Here is a 21,763-nt window from a genome sequence, read left to right as displayed (position 1 = left end):
CGCCCCTGCCCCCCCCCAATGTGGGCCCCTCCTTACCCACAAGGACCACGGTGGCCTCCGCGTTTTCGGGGATCTTCTCCAGCAGCTTCAGCTCATGCTTGGACTTGGAGCGGGAGATGCTGCTCAGGACAGGAGAAGGGTCCTTCTGCATTGGGGAGGGGGGGGACACAAGGGGTCAGCTCCCACGGCCACCATCAGGTCTCATCTGAGTTCGACAGCAGAGCCCCACCATGGCATCCCTTCCCATTAATGGTTCACCAGCCTGGCTTCTACAAAAGTCAACATACACTGAAATACAACACCGCTTGAGCTCTGCGAGTGCAGCATTCTTCTGAATGAAGCAGAGAGTGTTTGTGGACCGGGACATCCGTAGGGAGACCAACGGGCTTGTTTATACTTTTTATTGTTTATTGCTTTTATGGTTTTTAAATGTATTGTGATGTGATTTTTTTTGCTTTTAACTGATCTATTTTTATATATGGCATCTAATTGTTGCCGATTTGTACGCCACCCTGAGTCGCCTTCGGGCTGATATGTCTCCCATGCTCTTTATGTCTCCCATGCTCTTTAACATCTACATGAAACCGCTGGGAGAGGTCATCCGGAGTTTTGGAGTTGGGTGCCACCTCTACGCAGATGACACACAACTCTACTACTCTTTTCCACCTAACTCTAGGGAGGCCTCTCGGGTGCTAGACGGGTGCCTGGCCGCTGTGTCTATCTGGATGAGGAGGAACAAGCTGAAGATTAAACCCGAAAAGACAGAGGTCCTCCTGGTCGATCGTAAACCGAAATGGGGTATAGGGTGGCAACCTGTGTTGGACAGGGTTACACTCCCCCTGAAGCCACAGGTCCGCAGTTTGGGGGTCCTCTTGGATTCATCGCTCACGCTTGAGGCTCAGGCGTTGGCGGTGTCTGGGAGGGCCTTTGCACAATTGAGACTCGTGCGCCAGCTGCGACCGTACCTCGCGAAGGCTGATCTGGCTGGGGTGGTCCATGCCTTGGTCACCTCTAGATTGGATTACTGCAATGCGCTCTACGTAGGGCTGCCCTTGAAAACGGCTCAGAAATTCCAGCTGGTCCAACGGGCAGCAGCCAGGATGTTAACCGGGGCTCATTACAGAGAGAGGTCAACCCTCTTGTTCAAGGAGCTCCACTGGCTGCTGTTTATTTTCCGAGCCCAATTTAAGGTGCAGGTGCTTACCTACAAAGCCCTGAACGGTTTGGGACCACCCTACCTGCGTGACCGCATCTCCGTCTATGAACCCACATGCTCTCTTCGGTCATCTGGAGAGGCCCTGCTCGTGATTCCGCCTACGTCACAAGCGTGGTTGGTGGGGACACGGGACAGGGCCTTTTCTGTGGTGGCCCCCCGACTTTGGAACGCCCTCCCAAAAGGTCTTAGACAGGCCCCTACATTGGCAGTCTTCAGAAAGAATTTGAAAACCTGGCTGTTCCGATGTGCCTTTTCAGATTAGGAGCCTCCAACACCAAGTCCTAGAAGCACTTTAGTAGAACTAAGATCACTGCACACCGCACACTGCACTTATTTTATAATCCTACATGCCTCCCGCCACATCAGCACTTTTAATCCTGTACCCACTACCCCTGGGCTGAGAACAGCGGTATATAACTAAAGTAAATAATACTCTGGCCAGCCCAGTTTTAATAGCGTCTCGATGTATTGTTACTGTTATTGTTTATTCTACTTAACTGTTTTTAATTTGCTTTAGGTATTGTATTGTACTGTGTTTTGAGGCTTCAGCCTATGTGAGCCGCATCGAGTCCTTCGGGAGATGCTAGCGGGGTACAAATAAAGTTATAATAATAATAATAATAATTTGAGCGGGATAGAAGTGACATAAATAAATAAAAAATAAATTTATAAATCTATTCCCCTCCCAACCCTGCTCTAGGCCTGCGAAACATGGACTGTCTACAGATGTCACATGCAACTCCTGGAACGATTCCATCAGCGCTGCCTCTGAAAAATCCTGCAAATCTCTTGGGAAGAAGACAGGCGGGGAAACATCAGTGTGCTGGAAGAAGCAAAGACCACCAGCATTGAAGTGATGGTCCTCCACCATCAACTCCGCTGGACCAGCCATGTTGTCCGGATGCCCAAAGAATCACCATCTCCCAAAGCAGCTACTCTGCTCCGAACTCAGGAATGGAAAACCAAATGTTGGCAGGCAGGAAAAGAGATTTAAAGATGGGCTCAAAGCCAACCTTTAAAACTCTGGCATAGACACAGAGAGAGAAATGGGAAGCCCTGGCCCTTGAGCGCTCCAGCTGGAGGTCAGCTGTGACCAGCAGTGCTGCAGAATTTGAAGAGGCACAAATGGAGGGCGAAAGAGAGAAACGTGTCCAGAGGAAGTAGCTTCAAGCCAACCTCAACCGGGACTGCCTTCCGTCTGGAAACCTCTGTCCTCACTGGGGGAGAACATGCAGGTCAAGAATAGGGTTCCATAGTCATGTATGGAGCTACCACCACCAGGTCATATCAGTTGGAGGACCATCATCCTTGGACAATGAGGGATCGCCTAAGTAAGTAAGCCTGGCTTCCATCATTTAAGCCATGGCTCTCCGGGTGGGAGTAAATGCCCTTGACCGGTCATGCTCCTCCTCCTCCTCCTCCTCCTCCTCCTGTTCAGCCTGTTTCCCAGAACTGGGCCACATCATCCCTCTAGGAATGCATTCCAGGCGTGAGACTCATCCCACCCGGTTTCGGTGGCGCCACTTCCACCCCATTGTCCAACTCATCCTTGCTGGTCAGGACCAGCTCAAAAAGAGATGACCCCCTTGTTGCCCTTTCGACCTTCGGACTACTAAACTATCCACAAGGCAAGGGGAGAATCTGTTGGACCTGATGGTCTTGGAAGGTTGATTTCCAGCAAGTATCAGGACAGTTTGGACAACATCTGTCCTCTCGGAAAGGGCTGGGAGTTGACCCCGAGAGGCCGCGTCCAAGCCCTTCCCATTAATGTTTAACCCACCTGGATTCCCGGATTTGAGCCACGGACTCCTCACATCACAGGTGTAAACATCCTTGACATACCACGCTATTCCTCCTTTTCTACTTGGTCTGTTTCTTGGAAAGATCCCACACCCTTCCAGTGGTGGGACCCCTCCCCCGTTATGCCCCACCCACCTCCTTCTCGATGTCCACTCGGGACTCGTGCTCCGTGGGGCCCCCGATGAGCGGGTCAGTGACCGCCGGCTCCGCCGAGTCTCCGATGTGGTTGGTGCTGTGGTAGTGGCCCAAGAGGGAGCCCAGCGAGCCCGCAGAGATGTTGCGCGGGAAGGAGAACTCCTTCTCGTCCGAGGGGTGGCTGCGGGGAGAAGGAAGGGGGTCAGCCTACGACTCCGACCCATGGACTAGGGAGACGCTGGGCTCCAGACCAGTGACCCCTTGACCCCTGAGCTGCCCCCCTGACCACGGCCTGGTTCCCCCAGATCTGGGCCCACCTGTGCTTGAGCAGGAGCGCCCGCAGAACGTTGGCCCGGTCCTCGGCCCGGATCTGGTCCGAGATGATCATCTGCTCCACCACTTGGTGGGCCACCCCCGGGAGGGTCTTCTGGTCCAGGTCCAGGAGGACAGCACCTGTAAAGGGGGGGGGGGTGCAGAGGAATTATTTATTTATTTACAACATTTATATGCTGCCCTTCTCACCCTGAAGAGGACTCAGAGCAGCTTACGATACATACATACACAGATATATATATACATATATATACATATATATACATATATATATATATATATATATACACACACACACACATATACACACACACACACACACATACATTATATATTATATTATATTATTAGCATAATACAACATTAGTACTAAATAATATATTTAAGAGTGAAGAGAGAGGGGCCAGGGGACAGTTCCACCTTGTCTCCTGTGCTATTCTAATAATATCATATAATGTAATGTAATATATTGTATATACATATATTTATAATATTATGTGATACAATACAATACTGATAACAATAAGATATTATAATTATATATTTAAATTACATGTACTATTACTAATAATATTACAATATAATGGTATAGTGCAATATAGTCATATAGAATACTGATATTGTACTATGCTAATAATATATTGTATGTATATATAGTATAATATATACATACAATATATTGTGTGTATATATTATACTATGTATACATACAATATATTATTAGCATAGTACAATATCAGTATTATATATTACTATATAGAATCATAATCATAGAATCTAAGAGTTGGAAGAGACCTCCTGGGCCATCATCCAGTCCAACCCCATTCTGCCAAGAAGCAGGAATATTGCAGTCAAAGCACCCCTGACAGATGGCCATCCAGCCTCTGCTTAAAAGCTTCCAAAGAAGGAGCCTCCACCACACTCCCTCCAGGGCAGAGAGTTCCACTGCTGAACGGCTCTCACAGTCAGGAAGTTGTTTATCGTGTTCAGATGGAATCTTCTTTCTTGTAGTTTGAAGTCCTTGTTCCACTGCGTCCTAGTCTCCAGGGAAGCAGAAAACAAGCTTGCTCCCTCCTCCTCCTCCCTGTGGCTTCCTCTCACATATTTATACATGGCTATCATATCTCCTCTCAGCCTTCTCTTCTTCAGGCTAAACATGCCCAGCTCCTTAAGCCGCTCCTCATAGGGCTTGTTCTCCAGACCCTTGATCTGCTCCCTCCTCCCTGTGGCTTCCTCTCACATATGTATACATGGCTATCATATCCCCTCTCAGCCTTCTCTTTTTCATGCCCAGCTCCTTAAGCCGGTCCTCATAGGGCTTGTTCTCCAGACCCTTGATTCCCATCCATCCGTAACTACTATATATACATACAATAATTTCCGAGGTAACCCTGGAAATTATTATTATTATTATTATTATTATTATTATTATTATTATTATTACAGTCACCTGGAGCCATCCAAGGGAAGCCTCCGAAGTAACCCTGGAAAATTATTATTATTATTATGAGCAGCAGAGGGTCTGGGGCCAGAGGGGTCTGCTGGACCTAGGGAGTGACCTGGAGGACCACCTGAGCCAGGGGCCTCCCTCCCTCCTTACCCCAACATGGTGGCCTTTCCTGAGGACCCTTCCCTCCCTCCGACCACATCCCGGGGCCCCGCCCTGTCCCACCGTGGGAGAGGGTCCTGCGCAGCTCCAGGAGGCTGCGGAAGGAGAGGGAGGCCACGTGGGGCTTCCCCCAGCGGTCTGTCTCCTCCTCCACGTCCTCCTCAAACTTGATCCAGCGCGCCGTCTCCTTCCACTGCATCTCCTGGTTCTTGTCCACTATCAGCTCGTTCAGCTCCACAAACACCTGCGCGGGGAAGAGCGGCATGGGTCAGGGCTGGAGAGGTGGAGTGCCCAAACTCCGGCCTCCCTCCTCCTCATCCGTGGCGGCTGCCCCCGGACACCAAAAGCGCCTGTGCTGCTGACCTCGTGGGGCTGGCGGTCCGCCTTGCGCTGGCGGGTGGTGGACTCCCTGCGGTCCTTGCCCAGGTGCACCACCTGCCCTTTGGTGCTCTTCCGGACCAAGTGCCGCCGCACCCCGGGCACGTCCTCGAACCTGTGGCCTGCAAAGGAAGGAAGGAAGGAGAGTGGGCATTGTCCGTGGCCGGGAGTGACCGCACATCCTGTTCCGGTCATACAGGAAATGGGGAAAGGGGTGTAGGGGTGACGTTAGAAAGGCCAAAGGGCAGAAGGAGCTCAGGCTTGCTGAGAGGATGACAACAATCAAAAGGGCTCCGTCAAGGAGGTCCACAGGAAATGGACGACCAAGGCGATGGTGAAATGCTCCAAGAGGACCGAGACAAGGCAGGACTCCTCAACGCCTTCTTTGCCTTGGTCTTTGCTCGTTCAACCGGGAGGATGGAGGAGGGGAAACGCAGGCAGGACAGCCATGTCTGGCTCATCTAAATGAATCCAAGTCTCCAGGAAGAGAGGAAGAGAGTAATACCCCCCCTCACCCCCCCGCCGCCACCCCGGTCACTCACTCTTCATGTAGTCCAGGTCCGCGGAGGCCAGGGTCTGGGCCTCCGACTCGTCTGTGGGCACCTTGGGCAAGCGGGCCTGGTCGATGCCCGTCTGGCTGCCGATGCGCCGGCGCTCGTTGAGGTTGTAGCTGCGGTGCGCGAGCTGCGGCTTGGAGGGCAGGCGCCCTGGGGAGCCCCCCTCTGCCCCAAGACCCTCGGTGTCCTCCTCATCGGGGCTGTGGGAAAGGACGCCACGCGTGAACACAGCGCACACAGACGGGCATGGCTCTCCCAGTTCCCCCAGTTGGCATGCGGATCCCCAAACAGGAGGTGCTCCAGTCGACTGGGCACCCTCTCAGACCCCTCTGCACCCCACTTGACTGAAAGGCAGGGTCCATAAAGGGACCAATGACCCACAAATGAGGAACAAGACTGCAAGAGGCAACAGCACGGAACGGCGTGAAAGACATGTCCGAACGTATCTCCCTCTACGAACCATCTTGGAGATTAAGATCATCTGGGGAGGCCTGCTTCGCAAGTGCGGTTGGTGGGGGACGAGAGGCAGGGCCTTCCTAGTGGTGGCTCCGCAACTGTAGAATTCCTTCCCCAGTGGAATTAGATCTAAAGACCTCCTGGTCTTTAGAAAGAGCACAAAGACATTTTATCTTTGGATTTGGCCCTGCCCAGCGTGATCAATTGTGTTTTAATGTTTGATTTTATATTGTTGTGTTGCTTGTTTACATTGGTTTTGTATCTTATGTTATTTTATTTTCTGTTGTGTTTTTGTGTTATATTGTGTTTACTGTATTGATGGGCGTGGCCTCATGTATAAATAAAGTTTAATAATAATAATAATAATGGGCTAGTAAAGAAATGCAGTACAAGATGTAAATATGATATGTGCAATCAATATTGGAATGGCTATGTGCTTGGATCATGTGATTTTAATGTTTTTACATTTTTTTTATTTATCTGTTTTCATGTTGAAACACCCTCTTATTTTAGGGCCAATATCCAGCGGATATTGGCAATCTGGTCTCTCGTTCCTCTGCCTTTTCTAAACCCAGCTTGAACATCAGAGTTGCCAGATGTTCAAGCTGGGTTTAGAAAAGGCAGAGGAACGAAAGACCTGATTGCCAATCTCCGGATGCTGGAGAATGGAGAAAGGCAGGGAGTTTCAGAAAAACATCTACTTCTGCTTCATTGACTCTTCTAAAGTCTTTGACTGTGTGGATCATCATAAATGGTGGCAAGTTCTTGGTGGGATGGGCATCCCAAGCCCCCTTCCCTCTCTCCTGAGGAATCTGTACAAGGACCAAGGAGCCACAGTCAGAACTGACCACGGAACAACAGACTGGTTCAAGATTGGGAAAGGCGTCCGGCAAGGCTGCATCCTCTCACCCAACCTTTTTGACTTGTATGCAGAACACATCATGTGAGGATGTGCGGGGCTGGATGAATGCAAAGCTGGGGTGAAAATGGCTGGAAGAAACATTAACAACCTCAGATATGCAGATGACACCACTCTGATGGCCGAAAGCGAGGAGGAGATGAGGAGCCTTCTCATCAAGGTGAATGAAGAAAGCGCAAACGCCGGGTTGCAGCTAAACGTCAAAAAAACCAAGATTATGGCAACAAGAATGATTGACAACTGGAAAATAGAGGGAGAAAATGTGGAGGCCGTGACAGGGTTTGTATTTCTAGGTGGGAAGATGAGTGCAGATGCAGACTGTGGCCAGGAAATCAGAAGACGCTTCCTTCTTGGGAGGAGAGCAATGTCCAATCTCAATCGAAGAGTGAAGAGGAGAGACATCACTCTGGCAACAAAGATCCATTGCCTAGTCCAAGCCATGGTCTTCCCTGTAGTCACCTACGGATGTGAGAGCTGGACCTTCGGGAAGGCTGAGCGAAGGAAGAGAGATGCTTTTGAGCTGTGGTGTTGGAGGAAAGTGCTGAGAGTGCCTTGGACTGTGAGAAGATCCAACCAGTCCATCCTCCAGGAAATGAAGCCCAACTAAAGCTCACTGGAGGGAAGGAGACGAGAGACAAAGCGGAAGTCCTTTGAATGCCACATCATGAGGAGACAGCCAAGCCTAGAGAAGGGAATGATGCTGGGGAATGTGGAAGGAAATAGGAAGAGGGGCCGACCAAGGGCAAGATGGATGGATGGCATCCTTGAAGTGACTGGACTGACCTTGAAGGAGCTGGAGGTGGTGACGGCCGACAGGGAGCTCTGGCGTGGGCTGGTCCATGAGGTCACCTACAGAAGACAATGATGCTGGGGAAAGTGGAAGGCAAAAGGAAGAGGGGCCGACCAAGGGCAAGATGGATGGATGGCATCCTTGAAATGACTGGACTGACCTTGAAGGAGCTGGGGGTGGTGACGGCCAACAGGGAGCTCTGGCGGGGGCTGGTCCATGAGGTCACGAAGAGTCGGAGACGACTGAACGAATGAACAACAACAGTCTTGTTGAATTTATATGTTTTGTTTATATTTATTATTTGTGTATGCCATAGATTTTTTATGTATGTAAGGCATTGAATTTTGCCCTTATTGTTGTAAAATGCTTTGAGGACCCCCCCCCCCCCAGGGGTCAGAAAAGTGGGACAGTGTTCCCACGCTGCTTCGCAGTTCGCTTTTTGCTAACTCGCTGTTTTGTGGGTTTTTGCCTCCCAGTTTATGAATGGTTGCTGTTTCCCAGAGCATCGTTCTAATCCCACCTCCTGGCAACAATGGAGTGTGAGAGGGGGTCTCACCCTCCCCCTCGGAAGAGAGGCAGCCCCTCAAGGGAGATTGCAAAGCTAGCAAAAAGGAAAAAAGGTGCGTGGTGCCTTTAAATCTCTCCTCGCTTCTGCCTTGACGCATATTATACATATATAGCACCCCTACTTTGCAGATTTATATATATGTATATATTATATACATGACCTTGGAGGTGTCTACGGACAACGCTGGCTCTTCGGCTTAGAAATGGAGATGAGCACCACACCCCAGAGTCAGACATGACTGGACTTAATGCCAGGGGACTACCTTTACCTTTTTTATATATTATATATATATTATGTGTGTGCGTGCGTGCGTATATATATATATATATATATATATATATATATATATATATATATATATATATATGTTGAATTAATTAATATTTATAATATAATAAATAAATATTTATTTATATATATTTATATATTATGTATATATTATACATCTACAGCATCCCTACTTTGCGGATTTTCACTTTTCGCGGGTGGTCCTGGAATGTGTGTGTGCGCGTGTATATATATATATATGTTGAATTAATTAATATTTATAATATAATAAACAAATAAATATTTATTTATATATACGTATTAGGCCTGGGTAACAACGGAAAAAAATGTTTCTAAAATCGATTCGTTTTTTGGGGTTTTTTGCGTTTCGATATTTAAAAGAATTCCGAAATTTCGTAAATGTTAAAAAAATTACGAAACAAATACGAAACAATTACGAATCGATTCGTTAAGGGGAACTTCTGAAGCTTCCCTCTCCCTCTGTTGTTGACTGTTGGTGTGATATTATAAATTTTTTTTCACTAATTAAACAAAAAACAACTATAAAACTTGCCCCAGACATGCGGAAATAATAACGAAACGACCTCAAACCGATAACGAAACGAATACATAACGAATCCGAAGCATTTACGAAACGAATTTAAAAATTCGTTTCGTAAATGCTTCGGATTCGTTATGTATTCGTTTCGTTATCGGTTTGAGGTCGTTTTGTTATTAGTTCCGCATGTCTGGGGCAAGTTTTAAAAATTTAAAAATTCGTTTCATTTTTAAGTTGCTCCAGAATGGTTCGTTATCGCTTCGTTATAAAAAAAAAACAAAAAAACAAAAAAACCCCGAATTTTTAACGAATTACGAATTAACGAAACGAAACCGCCCAGCCCTAATATGTATATATTATGTATATATTATACATCTATAGCATCCCTACTTTGCGGATTTTCACTTTTCGCGGGTGGTCCTGGAATGCAACACCCGCAATAAAGGGGGGAACACTGTATATAAATGCATCAAATAACTAAATAGTGAGCATGACCCCTGGAATCCCCACCCTGCACCGTCAGGGCAAAGAAGACCCCAAGGCAGGACCACCCCATTCCCACCAGCCAGAGAGAGGGCGGCCTCCGGGTTCACGGAGTCAGAGGGGAGGCCGAGGGCAGACCCTCCTCCTCTTGCCCGCTCGTACCTGGAATCCACGGACACAAGGACCAACTGCAAGATCCCTTTCCCCGCTCCCCCTGGTCACTGTCGGGGTTGCCCCCCCCCCCCCCGCTCCATGAAGGCCCCCTCCTCACTTCCCACGGGTTTGCAAATGGAATCTGCAAACCACCTGGAGCCAGGTGTGTCCCCTTTTGCGCACCTGCTGGGCCGGCGTCCCCTGGAAGAGGGTCCTGGGGCGTCTCCGGTGTCAGAGAGGGGGCTGGGGAGGCGGCCGGGGGAGATGTAGCCCCCCTCCGCTTGTCGGTCCACCGCATCGTCCTCTGGGAGGAAGAACTAGGAAGATAGATAGAGAGGGGAAGGGAAGGGGAGGTCACACTCAGGATGGTGGGGGGGGCAGAAGGGGGTGCCTGCCCCTCCCTCCGTCCCTCTCCCCCAGTCCGTACCTGCACGCCTTCCCTGGAGTTGCCCCGCAGGCGCCGCTGGGGGGGGCTCTGCTCGGCCTCCTCGGCGGTGTCCCCGGCCTCCTCCTCGCCCTCCTCCTCCTCGCCCTCGGCCTCCTCCTCCAAGATGACAGGGGTCTCCCCGGGGAGGGAGGCCCTTTGGGGGCGGGGCCCCCCCTTCTTCTTGCCCTTCTTCCGCCGAGACTCCGAGGGCAAGTGGCTGGACAGTGGGTGGTGGATGTGGTGGGAGGACTGCCGGTGGTCTATGGGGGGGGGGGGGAGAGGGTACGGAGTGTTAGTGGGAGTGCCCCCATGGCCCCCTCCCCAGCTGAAGTGACCCCTGGCCAGACTCTGGCCCAGCCCTGTGACCGGAGGGGCAATCCTATCCCTCCGCAGTGGGGGCACCATAGGAACCCCCTCCCCATGCCCTCGAGTGGCCCCATTGGGGGGGGGGAGAGGGTATGGAGTGTTAGTGGGAGTGCCCCCATGGCCCCCTCCCCAGCTGAAGTGACCCCTGGCCAGACTGGCCCAGCCCTGTGACCGGAGGGGCAATCCTATCCCACCGCAGTGGGGGCACCATAGGAACCCCCTCCCCATGCCCTCGAGTGGCCCCATTGGGGGGGGGGGAAGAGGGTACGGAGTGTTATTGGGAGTGCCCCCATGGTCCCCTCCCCAGCTGAAGTGACCCCTGGCCAGACTCTGGCCCAGCCCTGTGACCGGAGGGGCAATCCTATCCCTCCGCAGTGGGGGCACCATGGGAACCCCTTCCCCATGCCCTCGAGTGGCCCCATTGGGGGGGGGAGAGGGTACGGAGTGTTAGTGGGAGTGCCCCCATGGCCCCCTCCCCAGCTGAAGTGACCCCTGGCCGGACTCTGGCCCAGCCCTGTGACCGGAGGGGCAATCCTATCCCACCGCAGTGGGGGCACCATAGGAACCCCCTCGCCATGCCCTCGAGTGGCCCCATTGGGGGGGGGGAGAGGGTACGGAGTGTTAGTGGGAGTGCCCCCATGGCCCCCTCCCCAGCTGAAGTGACCCCTGGCCAGACTCTGGCCCAGCCCTGTGACCGGAGGGGCAATCCTATCCCACCGCAGTGGGGGCACCATAGGAACCCATCCCCATGCCCTCGAGTGGCCCCATTGGGGGGGGGAGAGGGTATGGAGTGTTAGTGGGAGTGCCCCCATGGCCCCCTCCCCAGCTGAAGTGACCCCTGGCCAGACTCTGGCCCAGCCCTGTGACCGGAGGGGCAATCCTATCCCACCGCAGTGGGGGCACCATAGGAACCCCCTCCCCATGCCCTCGAGTGGCCCCATTGGGGGGGGGAGAGGGTACGGAGTGTTAGTGGGAGTGCCCCCATGGCCCCCTCCCCAGCTGAAGTGACCCCTGGCCAGACTTTGGCTCAGCTCTATGACCGGAGGGGCAACTCCATCCCGCTGCAGTGGGGGCACCATGGGAACCCCCTCCCCATGCCCTTGAGTGGGAATGAAGGCCCCCCCCTCCCCTGCCACCCTTAGGTGCCCCTCGGGCCCCGACTTACACTCGAAGTCCTCCTCGCTGTAGCTGCGCCCGGCCTCCTCCACGTTGCGCGGGTGCGCGTCCTGCAGGATCTCATCGAAGCGCTCCACTCGCAGGGCCTTGCTCAGGTCCCGCTCCTCCTCCTGGGGCCCAAACGGGGGAGGGGAAGACGTCGACGGCGCCGAGGGGCCCGGGGCCTCTTGCTCCGGCTGACAACAAAGGGAGGAAGGGGCCCCAAAGTCACTCAACGGCCTCCAGTTTGGGCCCAGGGCTGCAGTGCATCCGGAGGAGAGCAGCAAAGGGCAGGGTTTGGGTGGGTGGGTGGGTTGCAGCCCCCCAATGGAGGTTTCCTGAGGTTGTAGGGAGGACCCCCCCCCACGTCCCACAGGGAGGGGCAAAGGGGCAAAGCAACATCCAAGAGAGCCAAAGATCTGAAGATCAAGACCACCACGAGACTTGAGAAAAAGTTTGACGAGTGACAGAAATGCAATCGCGACACAGTTTGCAACGAAGCAACCCAATTATGATGAAGGGATTATTGGTGCAATGCAATATTTTTGTATGGGGGGTTATTATGTTTTGATATGCGGAGCCTCCGGTGGTGCAATGGGTTAAACCCTTGTTTGGGCAGGAAGAACAAGCTGGAAGTTCGAATCTGGGGAGAGTGCGGATGAGCTCCCTCTGTCAGCTCCAGCTCCCCATGCAAAGGGGACATGAGAGAAGCCTCCCACAAGGATGGGAAAGCATCAAAACATCTGGGCAACGTCCCCTGGGGCAAATGTCTTTGCAGACAGCCAATTCTCTCACACTAGAAGCGACTTGCAGTTTCTCAAGCCGCTCCTGACATGGAAAAAAAAAAAAACCCAAAATATTTTAATGTGTTTAATGATTGACGCTCACCACAATGTTTTAAGGCTTGTACGGTTTTACATTTTGATATTGCATGTTAATGTTTTTAATAATATTTTATGATTGTTTTACTTTTTAATTGTTGTGATTGTTGAGGCATCGAATTGTTGTTGCCATTTGTAAACAGCTCCGAGTCGCCTCTGGGCTGAGTTGGGGGGGGGGGGGGTATAAATATGGTAAATAATAAATAATAAATATTTCTATGTCTCTTGTTTCCAGGGATTTTATGTTATGTTTTATTTGGTTTGTGTAACGAGGCATTGCGTTTTTGCCTAGGCGTAGGTTGTATGCCACTCTGAGTGCCTTTCAGGGTGAGAAAAGTGGGTTAGAAATATCGGGGGTCACTGGAGAAACAACCCACAAAAGCGCCCCCCCCCCCTTTCCTGCAATGCCTCTGCGTGGCCCCCACCTCCCTGGGCCCGGGGCAGCCTCTGCTTGGCCCCCTTCCCCAACACAGTGCATTGGGAGGGGGGCAAAGAAGTGCAGGGCTTCCGTGGGTGGTTGTTGGGGGGGGGCACCCTTGCCTCCCTCCCTCCTTCTCACAGCGCAAGGCAAAGCTGCAATCGTGGGGGGGGGGGGCATGATCTGCCTACCTGCGCCATGAGCAACCCAGGACACTCGCTCGGGGCTTTTGCTGCTGCCGCCTCCTCGTCTCCTGTTCTCCTTTCAGTCCGGAGGAAGGGAAGCGAATGGAAGGTCAAGGGACGGAGGGAGGCGGTGGCAGCAGCAGCGGCAGCAGCCGCGGCAAAGAGAACTGTGAGTGTGTGTATGGGGGGGGGGGGGTGGCGACAGGAGACTCCATCCCTGCTGCGCCCGCTGATAGTGCTGCAGCCGCACTTCTCCAAATATTGATGGAGGAGGGAGGAGAGAAGGAGGGAGCACCCCCCCCCCCAGTCCAATGACAGGAAAGGTGCCAAGGAGGCCCCCACCCCGTGGAGGTGTGGCCAGGCCAGGGGAGGGGCCCTATCCCCCCTATCTCCCCCCCCCCCCCGTCGCCAGGCTGACCGGTGCAGAAAGGGGCTGCCCAGAGTGCCACCTGCAACAAGGTCCACCCACATATTGATGGATGGAGGGGGGAGGGAGTCCCCCCCTTGCTCAACGACAGGAGAGGTGCCGTGGAGATCCCCCACTCCATGGCCAGGCCAGGGGAGGGGCCCTATTCCCCCCCCCCCCCCCGCTTGCCAGGCTGACCGGTGCTGAGAGGGGTTGCCCAGAGCGCCACATGCAACCAGGTCCACCCAAATATTGACAGAGGATGGAGGAGGGAGTCCCCCCCCTAGTCCCCTAACCACCCCCCCCCCCAGGCTTCCCCCCTAACCCTAACTCTACCCCCCCCCCTTCACCAGACTGACCGGTGCAGAGATGGGCTGCCCAGAGCACCACCTGCAACAAGGTCCACCCAAATAATGACAGAGGATGGAGAAAGGAGGGAGGAAGTACCCCCCCCCCCAGTCCAATGACAGGAGCGATGCCAAGGAGACCCCCACCCTGTGGAGGTGTGGCCAGGCTGCGGGAGAGACCCTATTCCCCCCCCCCCCCCCAGGCTGACCGGTGCAGAGAGGGGCTGCCCAGAGCGCCATCTGCAACAAGGTCCACCCAAATATTGACAGAGGATGAAAGAGGGAGGGAGTACCCCCCCCCCCCCCCAGTCCAATGCCAGGAGAGGTGCCATGGAGACCCCCACCCCATGGAGGTGTGGCCAGGCTGGAGGAGAGACCCTATTCTCCCCCCCCCCAAACTTCCGGGCTGACGGGTGCAGAGAGGGGCTGCCCAGAGCGCCACCTGCAAAAAGGTCCACCCAAATATTGACGGATGGAAGAGGGAGGGAGTCTCACCCCTATGCCAGGAGAGGTGCCATGGAGACCCCCCCCCCCACCCCGTGAAGGTGTGGCCAGGCTGGGGGAGAGACCCTATTCTCCCCCTCACAACTTCCAGGCTGACTGGTGCAGAGAGGGGCTGCCCAGAGGACCAGCTGCAACAAGGTCCACCCAAATGGGGAGGGAGGGGTCACACTGAGGACACCCTCCCCCCTTCCACAGCCCCCCCCCCCATCAATGGAGAGGACGCCTATGCTGTGGCATGAATGCAACTTCATCCCACTTTGACTTGGACCCTCCAGGTGTTTTGGACTCCAACTCCCACCTTTCCTTTCCCAACTCAAAGGAGATACTTGGCTGTCTGCAAGGACGTTGCCTGGATAGGAAGAACTTCCTGACTGTGAGAGCCGTTCAGCAGTGGAACTCTCTGCCCCGGAGGGAGTGTGGTGGAGGCTCCTTCTTTGGAAGCTTTGAAGCAGAGGCTGGATGGCCATCTGTCAGGGGTGATTTGAATGCAATATTCCTGCTTCTTTGCAGAATGGGGTTGGACTGGATGATGGCCCAGGAGGTCTCTTCCAACTCTAGGATTCTAGGATTCTATGATTCTATGATGTCTGATGTTCTGCTATTCTTGTGGGAGGCTTCTCTCATGTCCCCTTTGCATGGGGAGCTGGAGCTGACAGAGGGAGCTCATCCACGCTCTCCCCGATTCGAACCTGCGACCTGTGGGTCTTTGGTCCTGCTGGCACAGGGATTTAACCCACTTTGCCACTGGGGCTCCTCTGAGCAGGTGGGGAGTGGGCTTTGGGGGTCTCTGCAGCCCGGCAGTCTCTCCTCATTGTAGGATTCTGTGGGTTTCGTCGCATGGCGCCTTGCGGAGGCTCCAAAGGGCAGAAAGGGAGGGACCCACTCAAAACGTGCACACACACACTCCACCGAGGGATCCGAACCCAATCTCACAGGTGGAAAGGGGACGAGAAGGGGACCCCGCGCCCCGTCCCCACCCCAGGATCCCAGGGTCAAGGTGCAGAATGAGGAATATGGGGTGAGGGGGTGGGGGGTCCGCCTGGGGGGGGGGGTTACCTCAAAGAGGAAGTCCATGGCCGGCCGTGGAAGTGGGGTGGGTGCCCACACCTTTGGGCCGCACGGAGCAAAGCGAGGAGAGGGTTCCTTCCTGGGTCAGGAGGTGCCGAGCACCAATGGCCGACGCAAAAGGGTTACTCATTAACCCCAACACAAGCAGCAAACGAGGAAGAGGCTTCTTTCAAAAGGGGGGGGGGGGTTACCAGGAAGGTGCAAATCCAGTCTCCCCCTATTTATGGGGGGGGGGGGGGACACCATGAGCTCCGGGCAAAGGTTAAGGCTCTTAATTTATAATATTATGTTATTGTCTAACTATTATGTTTTGGTTTTTACATGCATGTACAGCATTTAATTGTGCAAGTATTGTGTTGGAAACTGCTTTGAGTCACCCCCAGGTGTGAGAAAAGTGGTATAGGAATGCAGCAAATAATAAATACATACATAAATAAACAAAGAAATAAATAAAGAGGCCTCTCCATGCCGTTGGGGCAGGGCTAGATGGCCCCTGGGGGACCCCTGACCTTGGGCAGATGCAGTAAATAATAAACAAATAAATAAAGGGGTCTCTCCATGCCGTCAGGGCAGGGCTAGATGGCCCCTGGGGGACCCCTGACCTTGGGCAGATGCAGTAAATAATAAACAAACAAATAAATAAAGGGGTCTCTCCCTCTCCATGCTGTCAGGGCAGGGCTAGATGGCCCCTAGGGGATCCCCCAACCTTGAGTAGATGCAGTAAATAATAAACAAACAAACATACAAATAAAGGGGCTTCTCCATGCCGTCGGGGCAGGGCTAGATGGCCCCTGGGGGACCCCTGACCTTGGGCAGATGCATACCAATAATAAACAAACAAACAAGCAAAGGGACTCTCCATGCTGTCGGGGCAGGTCTAGACGGCCCCTGGGGGACCCCTGACCTTGGGGAGATGCAGTTAATAATAAACAAACAAATAAATAAAGGGGTCTCTCCCTCTCCATGCTGTTGGGGCAGGGCTAGGTGGCCCCTGGGGACCCTATGATTCTATGATTTGATTCTATGATTCTATGACCCCCAAACTTGGGCAGATGCAGTAAATAATAAACAAACAAACAAATAAATAAATAAAGGGGCCTTTCAATGACGTCGGGGCAGGGCTAGATGGCCCCTGGGAGACCCCCGACATTGGACAGATGCAGTAAATAATAAACAAACAAACAAACAAATAAAGGGACCTCTCCATGCCGTTGGGGCAGGGCTAGACGGCCCCTGGGGGACCCCTGACCTTGGGCAGATGCAGTAAATAATAAACAAACAAACAAGCAAAGGGACTCTCCATGCCGTTGGGGCAGGGTTAGATGGCTCCTGGGGGACCCCTGACCTTGGGCAGATGCAGTAAATAATAAACAAACAAATAAATTGGGCTTTCCATGCAATCAAGGCAGGGCTAGATGGCCCCTGGGGGACCCCTGACCTTGGGCAGATGAAGTAAATAATAAACAAACAAACAAATAAATATAGGGGCCTCTCCATGCCCCTCCATGCTTGGGGCAGGGCTAGATGGCCCCTGGGGGACCCCCGATCTGGGGCTGGTAGGCGCAGGGAAAGGAAGCCCAACAACAAAACCCTCAAGATTGCTCCGGCCAAGGGTCCCCCAGGGGCCATCCAGCCTCACCCTGAGGGCAAGGAGGCAGGAAACGCCCTCCGTTTGGGGGGCCAAGAAGGAAGGACCACTTTCATCCCTCTGAAGTGTGGACATCCTCTTTTGGGGGAGGGGGAGGAGGGCGATATGTCCCTCCTGCCCCCTCCCCACCTGACCCAGCGCCAGCCTTGAAAGAGGAGCCTCCGCGCGGTTGGGGGGGCCGGGGAGCAGCAGGGGCTTCTCTGTGGGTCCGGATCTGAGAGCAAACACCGTTCGGGGCCAGCGGGGATATCGGGTGTCCTCCGTCCTGCGGGGAGCCCACTTCCTTTGTTTTTGTGGCCAGATCCGGAGGAAGCAACACGGCCCCCTCCCCACCAGCTCTATCGTCCTGCCCGCCCCCCCCATTTGCACATCTCCCCCATCATCATCTATCCCAAGGTTTCCCCCATAACCGTGCTACTCACCCCCTCGAAGGGAGAGGAGATGATGTGGTGGAGCTCCATGGTCAGCGGAGGGAAGGAAGACGGACGGAATGGTGGACGGGCCTGGCTCTGGCTATCCCTTCTCCTTCTCCCTGGCGCTCAGAGGGCGAGGCGGGGGCAGCATAACCTGTGGGGAAAAAAGGGGGTGGGGGGGGATATAGAGGAAGTGGGTGAGCAAAGGGTGAGGGGGGCACCAAGTTCCCATGTTGGATGGAGGAGTCAGCCTCAGGTGACCAACCCATGAGTAGCCCTGGCCTGATGGGATGACCAAGGGAAACTGAGGGGTGTCATCGGCACATGGTCCAGAAAGTCATGCCCTTGAATGACCCCCCCCCCCCCATAGCTCCAGAGGTTGGGAGGAGCCCCACAGCACTGCATCAGGAAACCAACCCTGCAGAGACTCACAAAAGGAAGAACATGAAGAAGAACCACCAAACTGAGAGAAAGCGCTGTTCAAGAGTGGAACTCTCTGCCTCCTTCTATGGAGGCTTTGAATCAGAGGCTGGGTGGCCATCTGTTGGTCATGCTTTGAATGCGATTTTCCAGTTTCTTGGCAGAATACGGTTGGACTGGATGATGGCCTACCAAGTCTCTTCCAACTCTACGATTCTATGTGCCTTTAGCTTAGTAGCTGTCAGTCTGAGGTAAACCTCAGTGGAGAAAGGCCTCGCTGTGATAAAGCCTCACAGTGTGAGGTAGGCATTAAGGGGTTGGACTGGATGGCCCACCAGGTCCCTTTGAACTCTAGGATTCTATACAAAGCTGCAGTTCTATATAAGCAGGTGTACCTATAACATAGTAGCTGTCAGTCTGAGGTAAACCTCATTGAGAGAAAGGTCTCACTCTGTGATAAGGCCTCACAGTGTGAGGAAGGCATTATGGGGTTGGACTGGATGGCCCACCAGGTCTTTTCCAACTCAGCTCTATATAAGCAGGTGTGCCTGTAGCTTAGTAGCTGTCAGTCTGAGGTAAACCTCAGTGGGAGAAAGGTCTCAGCCTGTGAGAAGGCCTCACAATGTGACGAAGGCATTATGGGGTTGGATTGGATTGCCCACCAGGTCTCTTCCAACTCAGTTCTATATAAACAGGGGTGCCTGTAGCTTAGTAGCTGTTGGTCTGAGGTAAACCACAGTGGGAGAAAGGTCTCAGCCTGTGAGAAGGCCTCACAGTGTGAGGCAAGCATTATGGGGTTGGACTGGATGGCCCATCAGGTCTCTTCCAACTCTAGGATTGTATACAAAGCTGCAGTTCTATATAAGCAGGCGTGCCTGTGGCTTAGTAGCTGTCAGTCTGAGGTAAACCTCGATTGGAGAGAGGTCTCAGTCTGCGAGAAGGCCTCACAGTGTGAGGTAGGCATTATGGGGTTGGACTGGATGGCCCAGCAGGTCTCTTCCAACTCTAGGATTCTATCAAAAGCTGCAGTTCTATATAAGCAGGTGTGTCTGTAGCTTAGTAGCTGCCAGTCTGAGGTAAACCTCAGTGGGAGAAAGGTCTCAGTCTGTGAGAAGGAGGCCTCACAGTGTGAAGTAGGCATTATGGGGTTGGATTGGATTGCCCACCAGGTCTCTTCCAACTCAGTTCTATATAAACAGGGGTGCCTGTAGCTTAGTAGCTGTTGGTCTGAGGTACATCTCAGTGGGAGAAAGGTCTCAGTCTGTGAGAAGGCCTCACAGTGTGAGGAAGGCATTATGGGGTTGGACTGGATGGCCCACCAGGTCCCTTTGAACTCTAGGATTCTATACAAAGCTGCAGTTCTATATAAGCAGGTGTACCTATAACATAGTAGCTGTCAGTCTGAGGTAAACCTCAGTGGGAGAAAGGTCTCACTCTGTGAGAACGCCTCACAGTGTGAGATAGGCATTATGGAGTTGGACTGGATGGCCCACCAGGTATCTTCCAACTCGAGGATTCTATACAAAGCTGCAATTCTATATAAGCAGGCGTGCCTGTGGCTTAGTAGCTGTCAGTCTGAGGTAAACCCCAGTGTGAGAAAGGTCTCAGAGAAGGCCTCACACTGTGAAGTAGGCATTAAGGGGTTGGACTGGATGGCCCACCAGCTCCCTTCCAACTCTAGAATTCTATGAAAAGCTGCAGTTCTACATAAGCAGGTATGCCTGGAGCTTAGTAGCTGTCAGTCTGAGGTAAACCTCAGTGGGAGAAAAGTCTGTGAGAAGGCCTCACAGTGTGAGGTAGGCATTATGGGGTTGGACTGATGAGGTAAGCATTATGGGGTTGGACTGAATGGTCCACCAGGTATCTTCCAACTCGAGAATTCTACACAAAGCTGCAGTTCTATATAAGCAGGCGTGCCTGTGGCTTAGTAGCTGTCAGTCTGAGGTAAACCCCAGTGGGAGAAAGGTCTCAGAGAAGGCCTCACACTGTGAAGTAGGCATTATGGGGTTGGACTGGATGGCCCACCAGGTATCTTCCAACTCGAGGATTCTATACAAAGCTGCAATTCTATATAAGCAGGCGTGCCTGTGGCTTAGTAGCTGTCAGTCTGAGGTAAACCCCAGTGCGAGAAAGGTCTCAGAGAAGGCCTCACACTGTGAAGTAGGCATTAAGGGGTTGGACTGAATGGTCCACCAGGTATCTTCCAACTCGAGAATTCTATACAAAGCTGCAGTTCTATATAAGCAGGTGTGCCTGTGGCGTAGTAGCTGTCAGTTTGAGGTAAACCTCAGTGGGAGAAAGGTCTCAGTCTGTGAGAAGGCCTCACAGTGTGAGGTAGGCATTATGGGGTTGGACTGGATGGCCCACCAGGTATCTTCCAACTCGAGGATTCTATACAAAGCTGCAGTTCTATATAAGCAGGTGTGCCTGTCGCTTAGTAGCTGTCCATCTGAGGTAAACCTCAGTGGGAGAAAGGTCTCAGCCTGTGAGAAGGCCTCACAGTGTGAGGTAGGCATTATGGGGTTGGACTGGATAGCCCATGAGGTCTCTTCCAACTCTAGGATTCTATGAAAAGCTGCAGTTCTACATAAGCAGGTGTGCCTGTAGCTTAGTAGCTGTCAGTCCAAGATAAACCTCAGTGGGAGAAATATCTCAGTCTGCGAGAAGATCTCACAGTGTGAGGAAGGCATTATGGGGTTGGACTAGATGGCCCACCAGGTCTCTTCCAACTCTAGGATTCTATGAAAAGCTGCAGTTCTATATAAGCAGGTGTGCTGTGGCTTAGTAGCTGTCAGTCTGAGGTAAACCTCAGTGGGAGAAAGGTCTCAGTCTGTGAGAACGCCTCACAGTGTGAGGTAGGCATTATGGGGTTGGACTGGATGGCCCACCAGGTCTCTTCCAACGCTAGGATTCTATGATTCTATGAAAAGGGGGGTGGGTGGAATGGCACCAACCCCCCAATCCTCCCCAAATGGCCTTAGCCATGAAGCCACGAAATAGTGATGGTCTGGTCAGTGGCCCCCAAAGCCACAGGGGGCCCTTGCTGGACCAAGAGCCCCCTACCATCAGAGTGACCCTGAGTCCCCACAGTGAGATGCAGCGGGATGTAAATAAAGCTTTGTGATTGTTATTGTTGCTGCGACCCTGGCCCAAAGAGGTCACTGGCCAGAGGAAGTCCAGCAGGATGACCCCTGGCTGCCCCTCGGTGCGCCCTCTCTTCTAGCAAGGGGCAGTGGGGGTCACTCCAGGGCATTTCAATGGGGCCCAACTGAATGGCAGGGGGGAAGAGGGGAGAGCCACCA

The 21,763-nt window shown here is 52.8% G+C and overlaps 1 protein-coding gene across 4 annotated transcripts in view; it reads right to left on the bottom strand.

Moving 5' to 3' along the window:
- SLC4A2 (solute carrier family 4 member 2) overlaps window positions 1-21,763 on the bottom strand; it is an 80,609-nt gene that overhangs the window by 20,888 nt on the left and 37,958 nt on the right. For 3 of the 4 annotated variants that reach the window (XM_067470462.1, XM_067470463.1, XM_060782794.2), the window contains 10 exons: window positions 18,051-18,195; window positions 12,182-12,368; window positions 10,651-10,910; window positions 10,407-10,540; window positions 6,014-6,228; window positions 5,457-5,593; window positions 5,157-5,337; window positions 3,469-3,604; window positions 3,152-3,332; window positions 37-145 (listed from right to left, as the gene is read on the bottom strand). In XM_067470462.1, the coding sequence (XP_067326563.1) occupies window positions 37-145; window positions 3,152-3,332; window positions 3,469-3,604; window positions 5,157-5,337; window positions 5,457-5,593; window positions 6,014-6,228; window positions 10,407-10,540; window positions 10,651-10,910; window positions 12,182-12,368; window positions 18,051-18,089 (1,579 nt within the window). In that variant the 5' untranslated portion in view covers window positions 18,090-18,195. Of the gene's footprint in view, window positions 1-36; window positions 146-3,151; window positions 3,333-3,468; window positions 3,605-5,156; window positions 5,338-5,456; window positions 5,594-6,013; window positions 6,229-10,406; window positions 10,541-10,650; window positions 10,911-12,181; window positions 12,369-15,968; window positions 16,073-18,050; window positions 18,196-21,763 lie in introns of those variants that run through there. The other variant, XM_060782795.2, reaches the window with a different exon arrangement.

Source organism: Anolis sagrei, chromosome 6, assembly GCF_037176765.1.
Source record: "Anolis sagrei isolate rAnoSag1 chromosome 6, rAnoSag1.mat, whole genome shotgun sequence".
Taxonomy (NCBI): Eukaryota; Metazoa; Chordata; class Lepidosauria; order Squamata; family Dactyloidae; genus Anolis; species Anolis sagrei.
The sequence above is the reverse complement of the archived record's forward strand: the minus strand, read 5'-3'. Positions and strand labels throughout refer to the sequence as shown.